General features: G+C 42.9%; 1 protein-coding gene across 2 annotated transcripts in view; it reads right to left on the reverse strand.

The window, feature by feature from the left end:
• sowahd (sosondowah ankyrin repeat domain family d) overlaps positions 1–14,225 on the reverse strand; it is a 47,245-nt gene extending 33,020 nt beyond the window's left edge. The window contains exons 1-2 of one of the 2 annotated variants that reach the window (XM_072595511.1): positions 12,921–14,225; positions 11,510–12,668 (exon numbers count right to left, since the gene is read on the reverse strand). In XM_072595511.1, the coding sequence (XP_072451612.1) occupies positions 12,650–12,668; positions 12,921–13,948 (1,047 nt within the window). In that variant the 5' untranslated portion in view covers positions 13,949–14,225 and the 3' untranslated portion in view covers positions 11,510–12,649. Of the gene's footprint in view, positions 1–11,509; positions 12,669–12,920 lie in introns of those variants that run through there. The other variant, XM_072595510.1, reaches the window with a different exon arrangement.
• Positions 14,226–14,547: the final 322 nt, after the last annotated feature.

A 14,547-nucleotide genomic window follows, 5' to 3' on the forward strand; every position in this document is an offset into this window, starting at 1 on the left:
TTTTCATCAGATCATTGTTCAGTTGGCCTGAGTGTAGGGATTGCAAGATTCCAAGATCAGTAAAAGGGGAAAGTCTTTTTAAGTTTTTTGGAAGCCTCACAAAAAAATGAGTTATAATGTCATACAATCTGGTGCAAATTGATCCTCTACCAAATTCTACAATCTGTTCCACCTGCCTATTCCTTCAGTACTACTTGCCAATGAAAACCAGCTGCTCTCCCCTAGGTCCATGTTTCACATTTCACATGCGTACTGGTTGCACGAGGTTACACTTTTTTTTGAAGGTACTTTTCTGGATGCAATTCAGCCCCGTGCTCCAGATCTTTGGCCACTCTGTGTTAGTGGGAGGAAAAGGGGTGGTAGGAGCATAACCCTGTAGTCATTAACAGGTTAAGGGAGTGGGCCATGGCAGGGATCATTAGACTAACTGTCTGCCTCTCTCCCATGGTCAGGTTCATAATGAATGACCTGGAGAGGGAGCACATGGTGTCCACTATATACTTGGGACCCTCTGTGTCTGATGGGCTGAGGAGTGCACCATCATCAACTGAAATAATATTTTGATTTAAATTTGTTTCCTCATTCAGTTTTTATTACAATGCCTTGTTAAGGACTAGTTTAAGTTAATTAGTTATTTAGTTATTCAATCACAAGTATGAACAAGTCACGACTGGGATTTTCTGTTTTAGCCTTTTGGAATTTTAGGTTTGAAGCATGTATTTGAGTTTTTACCTTGTTTTTAATGGTTGATTTATTCAGTATTTTTGGATAGTTGGTTCCTGTATTAGTTACTGCAGTTGGACATCTGTTTTATTGCATGACTAGAATGTTGTTGCACAATCCTCTCAATCTACGCAGCTGGGATTTCAGTATAGCAAGCTAATTTTCAGCATTGTGATTGCCTCTGACATTGTGGTGGGAATTCTAGACGTGAGAGGCTTTTAAAAAAAAAGGAAGCAAGAAAGCCAGCTGTGGTTGAGACGAATCTCAAATAGTAATTCTTTTTGTCAAAACTAGGAAAACGTTACACCGCAAAAAGAGGCTACTCAGCCCTTTGTGTCTACACTATTATTCACTCTTGATAGAGATGAGCTAGGATTTGTAGCTCGGGTACCGGTTGTTGTAGTTGTAAGTATGTTCGCAGAGCTGGGAAGTTAATCTGCAGAATGGTGAATGCACCACAAAAGTGTACGGGAAAGCCACACAAACCGACCAGGTCCTGAACTACAACAGTAACTCCGCCATCCAAACACACACCAGAGAAGCTGTTTAGAGCTACAACACACTGCAGCACTCCAGACCTACGAAGGGAAGAAGAAGAACACCCCTATAGAATATTTGCCTGCAACTTCATCTGCAGATGCCTAATAGACAAACAACGCAATGAGGGCATGCCATAATCTAACTCACGATCCACGCTACCTTACATAAAAATGTCTCGGAACTGAAAGCCAGACTTCTCCGACCACTGGGATTCATGACAGCCCATAAATCGACAGCCACACTCAGACAACAACTCACCAAAGCAAAAGACCCTATACCAATCATCTGCAAGACAAACATAATTTATAGGATTCCTTGCAAAGATTGCAGCAAACACTATATAGGGGAAACAGGCAGGCAACTAGCAATCCGCATCCACTAACACCAACTGGCCACTAAACACCATAAGCAGCTGTCCCTCGTAGCCACACACACACATGACAAGGACCACAAATTCAACGGGGACAACACAATGATCATTGGACTCCCCAAACAGAGGACAGCCAGAGAATTTCTAGAAGCATAGCATTCATCCATGGACTCCATCAACAAGCATATAGACCTAAACCCAATATACCCGCCACTACAATGAATGAGTCGAAGCAGCAAAAACAGAAGAACTAAATAAATGTCGCAGTACAGCAATGCTTCACAAGAGGCTCCAAAGCACTGAAGATGTTACCCAGACACAGAGGAAACATCTGCAAATCAAATTCCCAGCTCGACAAACAACCCACAAGCACAATAGATGACCTTCCAAAACAAGGTAATTTCTTATTTCTCCTTAGTTCGCCTTAAAAAGATGTTGGTGAACCTCTCAGTTTGACTGCTACAGTCGATGTGGTGAAGGTATTCCCAGTGGTGTTGGGAAGTATGCGCTTCTGATTTTGACCCAGCAATAATGATGGAATAATGCTGTCAATCCAAATGAGATGGTCAGTATGGCATGGCATACTCTCCTGCCCTCTTCATTGATTCCCCTGGCTTGATGTCAATGGCAGAGTGGGAGATATGCAGGGTCATGGGGTTGCAGATTGCATTGCTACTGATGGCCCATCAATCCTTGTGGAGACCAGTTTTGAGTTGCTAGAACTGTTTGAAGTCTATCCTATTTAGCATAGTAATAATGCCACACAATGTAATGGAGGATTTTAGCAATATGAACACTGACTTTGTCTCCACAAGGACTGTGCGGTGCCCACTCTTAATGATACTGTCATAGATAGATGCAAGTGCCTTAAGCCGCTTGGTGATGATGAGGTCAAGTACGATTTTTCCTCCTTGGTTTGCTCATTACCTGCCTCAGACCGGGTCTAGCAACAAAGACCTTTAGAACTCAACTAGTGTTCTGCACCCTTGCTACCCTCCGTGCTTCCTCCAACTGTTGTTCAAAAAGGAGGTACATCGGTTCATTAGCTGAGGGAAGATGGAACATGGTATTCAGCCTATGGTTTCCTTGTCATTGAGAGGGAATGTCATTGCGACACACATACCAGAGCGGTAGGAGCCAAATTCCATTTTAAAAAAGGTTGTGATTGATGCCACTGATGCAAGTAGATGGGCATCCAATAACAAACCCTAATTCAGAGCGGTTCTTCATTAGCATCAAGCTGAAATTACAGCTGCACTGTAAACAGGTTATTGAAAACTCTGTTTGGATTTACTGCTTTTCTTTTACAACAACTATAAATTTGTGAACAATTTTGTACTTAATAGTGACCAGCAGCAACATGTATTATGCAGAATGGCTGAATATTAATTTAATAATGGTCAGTGTTATCTATCTTTTCATATTACAATTTTCTCCCTTGCTATCCTAAAGCTCTGAATTCTTGTGGTTCCAATTTTCATCATGTTTCTACTCTTCTTTTGAACACTCATCCCAAAAGAGCAGGTGGAAGTAGAGTTCATTGAATTTGTCATTGTGGGGAGGGGGAGTAACCACTATTGCATCACTTAGAGATCAAGGAGGTCATCTTTGTGTGGAACCCCAGGAGATGGGAGAGATGCTACATGAATAGTTTGTGTTAGTTTTTATTGTTGTCACGAAGCTAGTTCCTTTTTTTTCTAAAAGTTGTTCCTTGATCTCTGTCCTTGATTTCTTTCAGTGGGATAACAAACCAGGCTGGGCTCTGATCTCTGGTTTGGAACAGAGATGAAAAGAATTTTGAGAGGCCTTTTGTTTATATGTAAACAGATGAGACTTCAGGCCAAAGTGGTCATGTTTTAGAAGTGACCTGTATAATGAAAGGGGAGTGGTCAGCTCTCTAGCTGGGCAGTTTAGTTCAGTCTTGAACTAGTGAGGAGTTCAACAGGAAGCTGTGTGGAAATTCTCTGTATCTCTTTCTGCCCTTCAACCTCAACCTGTAAGCAGGTGTTCCATTTATACTGTTTTTTTAAAGGGAGTTTGCTTACTGGGACTGTTGTGTATATTCAGAACAGCATAATTAAGTCTAGTTTGGATAGACGAAGTTCTGTAGGGGTTCTTTATTCTGTTCTTTGTGTTTCATTGTGTAATTTTGTGAATAAATTTTTGTCTGTTTTAAAATCTAGTAGTCAACCTAGCTAACTTAATCCAGGTAATTTTCAATCTACACTTACCTAAACAAATTGCAAAGTTACAGTCTGGGTTGCTTGCTTAAGAATGTTTTGAGTGGTTTGGCCTAGTCACTGGGGAGCAAGAAATGGAGTCTAGAGAATACAGAGGAATGAGTTTTGATGTTTCAAAAACAGTTCACATTACTGAAATGGAAGTTCTGGAGGTCTTAGAATATAAAGATGGATAAGTCTCCGGGACCCGATCTAATGTATCAGACAATGTTTTGGGAAGTAAGGGTGGAAATTGTGAGACTCCTTGCAGAAATGTTTGCATCATCTATAACTATGGGTGAGGTGCCCAACATAATGATTTGGATGAAAATATAGAAGGTATGATTAGTAAGTTTGCAGACAACACCAAAATTGATGGCACAGTAAACGATAAAAAAAAAGTTTTCTCAGATTATAAAGGGACCTTGATCAAATTGGTCAATGGGCTGAGAAATGGCAGATGGAGTTCAACCTGGATAAATGTGAGGTATTGCATTTTTGTACAACAAATGAGGGTAGAACTTGTATAATTAATGGTCGGGCCTTGGGTAGTGTTATGGAACAAGGAACATTGAGGTTCAGGTCGATTTTATGTGACACAAACTTCAACAGGTTGATTAAAAAGGCGTTTAGCATGTTTGCTTTCATTGCTCAGTCCTTTGAGTTAAAGGAGTTAGGAAGTCATTTTGAAATCGTACAGGACATTGAGGCCTTTTCTGGAATATAGTGTCCAGTTCTGGTCATCCAGTCATAGGAAGGATATTATTTAAACTGGAGAGAGTTCAGAAGAGATTTACCAGGATGTTGCTGCGTATGGAAGCTTGAGTTATAAAGAAAGGCTGAATGGGCAGGGACTGGAGCGTAGGAGGTTGACAGGTGACCTGATAGAAGTTTATAAAATAATGAGAGGTACAGAGTTGATAGTCATTGTCTTTTGCCCAAGATGGGATGTTTCAAGACTAAGGGGTACATTTTACGGTAAGATTTTTAAAAAAGACAAGAGTTACACAGAAGGTGGATCATGTGTGGAATGAACTTCCTGAGGAAGTGGTGGATGTGGGTACAATTACAACGTTTAAAATATATTTGGTTAAATATTTGCATATGTAAGGTTTGGAGGTATAGGCCAGTGGGCTAGTTTAGTTTTGGATTAAGTTTGGCATGGACTGGTTGAACTGAAGGGTCTATTTGCATGACTCTATGATCTTATTGAATGAAATCAAGCTAATGGCCTAATACTACTCCTAACTTGTATATGTTCTGAGGAAGGATCACTCAACCTGAAACGTTAACTCTGATTTCTCTCCACAGATGCTGCCAGAGATTTCTGTTTATGCTGCTGTTAGTGGTAGCTGTGTTGTACATGTTAATATTCTGTACTGGCAACAGGATATTACAGGTAATTTACAGGTAATTCAAAGCTTCCTGGATTGAACCTGCAGAAAAAGTCTTCCAACACAATTGCTGAAGAGGAAGAATCCTGACTGATTTTCCCCTATTACTACCTTGGCTGAGATCTTCTAACTCAGCTGCAGACTGGAGTTGAGTCTGCTGTGTTCAAATTTGCTGAATAAATTGACTCGAATAGTCATGATAAGCTAAATTATTCTCTTATTGTACTATTAGTCCATTTCTAAAGGCATTTTCACATTACAAAAGGAGAGAGTAAGTTGACTTGGAGTACCCAATCTTTCATTTGACATGGAATAAATGTAAGTGATGTTAAAGTCTGCAAGACTATACATCAGTGAGGTGTAATGAACCAGTAGTAGCACCAGAACAATACTTTCGTACAGTCCGCAGTGTCATAGTCCAGCATAATCCCAACTCTACCATTACCACCAAACAAGAGTTCAACCCTGGTTCAATGGAAAGTGCAGGAGGGAACGCCAGGAGCAGCACAAGGCACATCTTAAAGTAAGGTGTCAACCTGGTGAAGCTACAAAATATGACTATTTGCATGTGAGACAGTGGAAGCAGCAAGTGTGAGAGCTAAGTGATCCCACAACCAATGGATCAGATCTTAGCTCTGCAACTCTGCTAAATTTAACTGTGAATGGTAGTGGAGAAGTAAACAATTCACTGCAGGAGGAGTCTTCACAAATATGCCCATCCTCAATGAAGGACAAGTCCAGCTAGTCCGTACAAAGAGAACACTGAAGCATTCACAACAATCTTCAACGAGAACTGTCAAATGAATAATCTATTTCAACCTCCAGGGGTCCCCACCATCACAGATGCCAGTTTCCATAAGACCGTAAGATATAGGAGCAGAAATTAGGCCATTCAGCCCATTAATTCTGCTCTGCCATTCAATCATGGCTGATGAGTTTCTCGATCCTATTATCCCGCTTTCTGCCCATTACCCTTGATACTCAAGAACCTATCTATCTTTATCTTAAATATACTCAAAGACCTGGCCTGCACAGCCTTCAGTGGCGGTGAATTCCGTAGATTCATCACGCTCTGGCTGAAGAAATTCCTTTGTCTTTGTTCCAAAAGGTCTTCCCTTTACTCTAAGGCTGTGCCCTTGGGTCCTCATCTCTCCTACCAATGGAAACATCTTCCCAACATGAACTCCGTCCAGGCCATTCAGTATTCTGTATGTTTCAATTAGATCCCCCCCCCCCCCCCTATCCTTCTAAACTTCATCGAATATCGACCCAGAGTCCTCAAACGTACCTTGTACGTTAAGCTGTTCATTCCTGAGACCATTCTTATGACCCTCCTCTGAACATGCTCCAGGGCCAGTACATCCTTCCTGAAACATGAGACCAAAACGATGCATAATACTCCAAATGTGGCCTGACCAGAGCCTTATGGAGACTCCAAAGTGCATCCCTGCTTTTTATATTCATGTCTCTTGAAATAAATGCCATAATTGAATTTGCCTTCCTAACTACTGACTCAACCTGCAAGTTTACCTTGAGAGAATCCTGGACTAGAACTCCTAAGTCTCTTTGCAATTCAGACTTTGCACTTGTGAGCCAACTTAATTCACTTTAGGTGATATCAAGAAATGATTGGAGACACTGGACACTGTTAAGGGTCCTGACAGCATTCTGGAAATAACACTGAAAGAATTCTTCTCCAGAAATTCTCCACACTGCTAGCCAAACTGTTCCAGTACCACTACAATATTGGCATCTACTCGACAAAATGGGAAACTGCCTAGTTATATCCTGTACACAAAAAGAAGCTTGTTCTGCCACAATATTTAATGCATTTTCCTCAATTACTGTCACTGCTGATTTTATTAGCCTAAACATTCCATTGTCATTTGATCTACAGATTTGTCTTGCTGACATTGAGGTTGGAATATATTTAGATCTGAGCTGTTTGGTTAAAATTAAGGATGACTAAATCTGGGGAGTTCCAAAATTACAAACAGTGCACAGAAAAATTACTTAATTGGCTGTACATGTTCTTTTGGTGCCATATCAATGCAGTATTTCCCTCTAGAGAAATGATATTCAAGGCTCACGTAAAGATTTGTAGCTCAGGTATCATAGTTGTGGGTATGTACGTTGATTTTTCAGACATTTTGTCCCCTGTCTAGGTGACATATTGAGTGTTTTGGAGCCTTCTGTGAAGCACTGCTGTACTGTGCCTTCTAGAATTTATTTGGTTCTGTTCCTGCTGCTTCCAGTTGTTCATTGTCGTGGCTAGTATATTTGGTCTGGGTTTATGTGTTTGTCAATGGAGTCTGTGGATGAATGCTATGCTTTGAGGAATTCTCTGGCCTCTGCTGGCTTGTCCTGTAATCATTGTATTGTTCCAGTTGTACTTGTGGTTTTGTGTGTGTGTGTGTTGAGTTGGTGTTCACAGATGTGGATTTCTAGTTGTCTACCTGGTTGTCCTATACTGTATAGTGTTTCTTGCAGTCTTTGTGTGGAATCCTGTAAATTGTGTTCACCTTGCACATGATGGGTGTAGGGGTCTTTTGCCCTGGTGAGTTGTTGCCTAAGAGTGGCTGTTGGTTTATGGGCTGTCATGAATCCCAGTGGTTGGAGAAGTCTTGCTGTCAGTTCCGATACACTGTTTTATGTAAGGTAGCGTGGCTAGAGAGTTAGGTCGTGGCATGTCCTTATTTGTCTGTGAAACATCTGTAGGTGAAGTTGCAGGGATATCTGTTCTTGGCGAATAGTCTGTAGAGGTGTTCTTCTTCTTCCCTTCTTAGGTCAGGAGTGCTGCAGTGTGTTGTAGCCCTTTTGAACAGAGTCCTAATGCAGCTTCTCGTGTGTGTGTTTGGGTGGTTGCTGTTGTAGTTCAGTTCTGTTTGTAGATGTTTGGAAGGAAGTGGAAATGAATTATGTGGGGTTGGGGGACCCTGAGCTTCCAGTTGTCTGCCACTTTAACACACCAATGTGCTCCCTGGCTAACATCTCTGTCTCAGGCTTGCTGTAATGCTCCAGTGAAGCTCAGCACAAGCTGGAAGAACAGCACTTCATTCACTGCTTGGGAACCCGGACTCAATATAGAGTTCAAATAATTTTAGGGTATGAACTCTCCCGAGCCCTATAACAACCCCACACTCCAGGCCTTATTATCACGTCATTTATCATTACAGACTACCAGTCACCACTAACAGTTAGCCACTAACAGTCTCCATTAACAGCTATTCACCATTCTAGCCAGATTGTTATCGACCCTTTTGTCTGTCCAACTGTTCTTTTCTCTTTGGGCTCTATCCCCACCTATCGTTTACTTCCTACCCCTTCCCCTCACTCTATCTTCTGCAAAAGAATTGACATTTTCCTAGCTAGCATCGATTCTGAGGAAGGGTCACTAGACCCGAAACATTAACTCTGATGCTGCCAGACCTGCTGAGCTTTTCCAGTAATTTCTGTTATTGTTTCTGATTTACAACATCTGCAGGATATTGGCCAGGATCAAGGCAGGTGGGACTATTTTAGTTTGGGATTATGTTTGACAGGGACTGGTTGGGCCAAAGGGTCTATCTCCATGCTAATGATTATGACTATGCATGGTAGATATATTCCTAGGCTGAAAAAAGAACACTGCATATATTAGTTATCTACACAGAAATCAATAAATTACATATTGATGACTTGACAGTTTTTCTTGTAATGAATAAAACCAGCAATCAAAACACTCATCCAGAACAATTGTGAAAACTAAAGACTGTTACAATGAGAGGCGTCATTCTAGCTTATTTATTTAGAAATAAATCTATCAAATTCCATATTCTCAATTTATTTTAGCCCTTTAAATATTTTAAAGCAAAAACTACTTAATTCTATTTTAGATTATAAGTATTTCTTCAGTTATAATGCATGTGTAATTGAAGCTATTTTACCTGGGCAATGTATTTAATTGTGTTGTAGTCAAATTGGTAATTGAATTTAGGTCAGATCAGTTAAACAAGATATTGCTTCAGTGCCAAGTTGAAAAGGCTTCTTGTCCTTCCCAAATATTGTGAAACCATGAGGAAGTTATGTTAATCTAAACTTCAATTTGGGCAATTTAAGTGTTAAATGTTAGCAAAGAATCAAATCAGCAGTACGGTTAGTTCTAACCTATAAACGTTTTGCTTATATTTGCCTTAGAGGAATGAAAAGGACTTGCATTTACAAGCGCAAATCCAGCAACCCAATTAGCACGGCCAGTGATTCAAAATCAATAGCATAACACGGGTGGAAATTTTTAAATTACAGACTGGGACAGTAACCCCGTGAAGCAGTGACACCCCTAGCATATACTAACAACACAGATTTGACGTTAGTTAAGTAATTTCCCGTTGCACTGTCACTAAAGTTTGCAGTGTACATTCAAAGTCAGCGTGCAATTGCAAATTGGATTTGGATTGTGTAAATTTCATAGCAATTTGTGGCTGCAACCACCAAATAAAAATCGAGTTCACTCTCTAACCTGGTTTACAAAATTCTCTGCTGGCCTAAAACCTCTTAACCACTCAAATCTTCAGAAAGCTGATCCCTTTCCCCACCTAAACGTCCCCCGCCGCCCAACTGATTTAACAGATGAACAGCAGTTCCACTACTTGAGAGAGTTACGTATTGACCTGCAAACACCCGAGAACAATTAGCAGAGCTATACAATATTACTGTATTAGTGGAACTTGAAATACAACTATCAGTTCACATCAGTTGCTATAATGTAAATTTGTTACTCTAACTATTGAAATAATTACTCCGTTATATCACTATGAATGCTAACAGTGGTAAATCCACTACTTAAGGAAATCTGAATTTCTTCACAGCAACAACGTACCCAATAAAAAAAAGAACTGGAATACACTGTACAAATTGCCCAATTAGAGTGAGAAATGCTGGACAATTCATTCCTGATAAAGGGCTTTTGCCCGAAATGTCGATTTTCCTGCTCCTGGGATGCTGCCTGACCAGCACCACTCTAATCTAGACTCTGATTTCCAGCATCTGCAGTCCTCATTTTTGCCTATTATGCTTCTGACGTCTGGTTACATTTTCAGGCACGGGATCATAGAATCCCTATAGTGCGGAGAGGCCATTCAGCCCATCGAGCCTGCACCGACCCTCCGAAGTGCATTCCCACCCGCCCCCACCTCCACCCCCGTAACCCCTCATTTCCCAGAGCTAATCCATCCAGTCTGCCCACCATGGGTAATTTAACAGGGCCAATCCACCCAACCTGTACATCTTTGGACTGCAGGAGGAAACCGGCGCAGGCACGAGGAGAATGTGCAAACTCCACAGAGTGAGTCCTAGGCTGGAATCGATGGTGGGTCCCTGGCGCTATGAAGGCAATGTTAACCACTGAGCCACAGTACAGCCCCTGACTAATCACATTTTTCCCCCTGACTAAAACAACTTGTGACGAACACAGTGAGCCAGTCTATAGATAGAAAAATATAGATACTGTGAATGTACAAGTTTTAAAAAATTCTGGAAGTACCCAGCAGGTCCTTCAGTGGCTGAAACGAGCAAATTAACTTTCCAGGTGTTCACCACATCAGGACTAAAATAGGGTTAAACAGTAGGACAAGTAAACTACAGAGTTGTTAATCAGTTGGAGAAAAAATAAAGCCGATATTTGTTCAATCGAGAATACAGTCAAGAGATGTACAGCTCGGAAACAGATCTTTCGGTCCAACTCGTCCATACCGACCGGTTCCATTTGCCAGCACCTGGCCCATATCCATCTAGACCTTTCCTATCCAAAATGATATTACAGTAATTTAGGGAAAAGACGATGAAGGCTCAAAACAGCCTGTAGCCAGCCAATGGGGTGAAAGCACAGGAAAGATGCACCTAAAGGAGTGGGAAAGAGGATGGAAATCGAAAATGCAGGAAATCCATATGGAAATAAAAGATTTGGAATTGGAAACATGCCGTCATTCATCAGTCACATGAAGAGCACTCATGCACAGCCCTTTTACTGAATTCTGTTTTTAAGGAAGAGACTACAACTAACAGACGAAACTATGTTCCCTCCTCCTCAGTCACTGGAATACATAACTTGCAAGGAAAATAGAGGTGATGTTTATGATCTGAATTGTATGAAGTCAAAATTCACAGCAAAAAGCTGTGGGATTTGCAGAGGAGAATACGTTCACGGACATTTAAATATAGTTCACATTTGATTTGCATCCAGATACCACAGTTTTCTCAGATGTTGAAAACAAGTAACAACCTGCACTGAAAAGTTAATTTTAAAGCATTTGTTGAAGTACAGTCAAATTTTGTTCTCGATAAAAAATCACAATGTCTTGTATTCGTGTTCTCAGTACCTGGCTACTTTTATTGCCTATTATTAATGCTGATTTTCATACCAAACGTTAATTCACAGAAGCAAAATAACTCAAAACAGCATTTCCACTGTAATACTCGACAAAGCTCGACAAAGCTTTGACAAGGGGTCAGTTTGACTCGAAACGTCAGCTCTTTTCTCTCCTGACAGATGCTGCCATACCTGCTGGGATTTTCCAGCATTTTCTCTTTTGGTTTCACATTCCAGCATCCGCCGTAATTTGCTTTGTTCCCCCACAGTAATAACCGGTCTCAAGGTTACAAATATGATCTAAATCTTCACATCACCTGAGCGTTAAACAAATCATGTTTTGACAATTGTACTGACAATGCACGTTTATGGTACACTGGTTAAGGCAGGATCATCTTACGGTCTGATCCATCAACTCTGCTTCTGATGACATAACATACCGACCAAAATACAAACAGTATCACAGTTCGATCTCATGATTTCTTTTAAAACTACATTAAAAAATCAGTATCAGAAATATGAAGTGTTACTTCAATTACAGTTATATTTCGACAGGATGAGGGAGAGTTTGAAATGAACACTTCGCCCGAGTTCACCCGCATTTGTCAAAACACGTTCGCGCATTCTCTCCTCAAGTCAAAAACAAATTCCCACAAAAGGAACTGGATTACAATTATAAAATGAAAACGTACCGAATATTAGAGGTCGTGTTATGAAATTGTCTTCGAGTTTAAGAACAAAGTACTTTCTAAAAAAATATAATAAAAAGTGCTGGAAAACTTAACAGGTCGAGTAGCAACGGCGTGGAAAGTTCTATCTGGCTTTAAGGAATTGGTATTACAGTCATGTTGATTCTGTGACAGCAGTTCCTTAGCGTTAACTTCTTCTCCCCGCCTGACCCGCTGAATTTCTCCAGCATTTTTCAGCTTTTTTAAAACTCAGATTTCCAGCATCCGCAATGTTTCGTCTTTACTTTCGGAAAACCGTACGCAGGCGACCAAGGCCAGTTGATCACACAGCGAGAGAGAGAAATCCAAAAGAAAATTGTTGGACAAACTCAGCAGATCTGGCAGCATCTGCGAGAGAGAAACAAAAAAAAACTATTCAGGTTTTCAGTCCGGTGACCCTTCTTCAGAACTGAAAGATACTGCCTGCAGCTGTTTGTAGTATTGATCGGAGGTGGAGGGGGAAATCTGGTGATGAGATGTAAAGTTAGAGTCCCCCTGACTCGACCTGACGAATTGCTGATGAAGGGCTGCTGCTCCTCGGATGCTGCCTGACCTGCTGTGCTTTTCCAGCACCACTCTGATCTAAGACTCTGATTCTACCTGGAGTCAGCCTTTTCTGGTTTCTCTCGCTGCCACGAAGGTAGTTTCAGGAGTCGTTGCACCGAGGGAATCAGGGAGAATTCGCGATTCTTGGTCGGACTGTCGTGTTGTCTGTGCGGTGGCGGGGCCGGGGCTTGCTGGGGAGCTTGCGGCTCCTCCTGCTCCTGAGCGCCGGCCAGCTGCCGGAGTTGCGCGGGGGTCTCGCCGGCCAGGTACTGCCAGGCTTTGCGGCCGCGGTAGTCTCGGATGTCGACGTCCGCGTCGTAGGCGCCCACCAGCAGCTTGATGACCATGGGGTGGCCCTGCATCGCGGCGAGGTGCAGGGCGGTGTAGCCTCCGCCCGCCGCCCGGGCGTTCAGGTCCAGCCTCCAGCCGCGGCTCTGCGCCAGGCGCGCCAGCCTCACCAAGCCGTGGTGGTCGCCCCGCTTGGCCAGCCAGTGGGCGGCGGTCAGGCCGCTCACAAACTCCCTCCGGTTCAGCAAGGCGGGCTCCTGCAGCAGCAGCGCCTCCATCATCTCCCAGTCCCCGGCCGCCAGCGCCAGCGCCCACTCATGTTCCCGGGACTCCAGCGCCTCTCCCGGGGATGATAGGGACTCCTGCTCCTGCTCCTGCTCCCTCCTCCCGCTGCTGTGGGCGCTCCACATGCCGCCGAAGCCGTCCCAGCCATTGCGGAGCATCAATTCCCTCAGGCCCTTCCTCCTGGCTCCCGCTTCCGACCCGGTTGCGCCGCCCTTGCGCCCGAAGCTCTCCCGTTTCCTGAGCGAGCCCCGGCCGCCCGCCGCCTCCGCTCGCCTCCTGACCGGGAAGGTCTCCGCCGGTTTTACCCCGGCCGAGCCCCCGGCACTTTCCGCCGTCTTCAAGAAGAGGCCCAGCAGGCGGGACAGGCGGTTCACATCCTCCAGGACCACGCTGTAGCTCAGCCCCTCGCGGCTCCCGCTGCCAGCCGAGGTGGGGCTCGGCTTATCCTGTGCCGGGCTGGCCTCCCCCAGGAACCGGCTCTGGCTCAACTCGCCGAGCTTCTCAAACATCCCGAGCTGCTCTCTCACTGCCCACACTGGTCCAAAGCTCACACTCGGAGATGAAGTAATATATAAAGCTGCTGTCCTCTGCCCTATACGTACTCCACGCCCCCGTGGAACTTCCTTGGAGGCATATATAAAATGTATACAACCAATAGGGCACCAAATCGTCCTGTGCTCTGAACGTCTCCAAGCCAACCTGACAACACCAACCTCTCTTTAACTCAGGGAGTGTTTCTCCTGCCTCCTATCTACACACTACCTGCTGCTGACTGAACTTCCGATCTTTCCCGACTCCCAATAAGTAAAGTTAAAACTATCTGCTGCGTCGACTCTTAAAGTGAAACTCAGTCACGAGTTTTAAAAAAAAATCTGCCTAAAACAGAATTGAAATTTCACATTTTAAAAATAAACACACGTGCAGTCCTCATAACGGGAAGTAACTTCGAAATAAAACTTCACTGCGCCAAATAGAAGTACTTTTGAAACAGATTTGAATTATAATTTTAATATATATATGTTTAGAAGGTTCGCTAAGAGATATGGAACAAATAAAGGTCTGATTACACTATTTATTAATCGAACAGGGAGAAGAGTCCAGTTTGAAA

This window comes from Chiloscyllium punctatum, chromosome 25, assembly GCF_047496795.1.
Source record: "Chiloscyllium punctatum isolate Juve2018m chromosome 25, sChiPun1.3, whole genome shotgun sequence".
Lineage (NCBI taxonomy): Eukaryota > Metazoa > Chordata > Chondrichthyes > Orectolobiformes > Hemiscylliidae > Chiloscyllium > Chiloscyllium punctatum.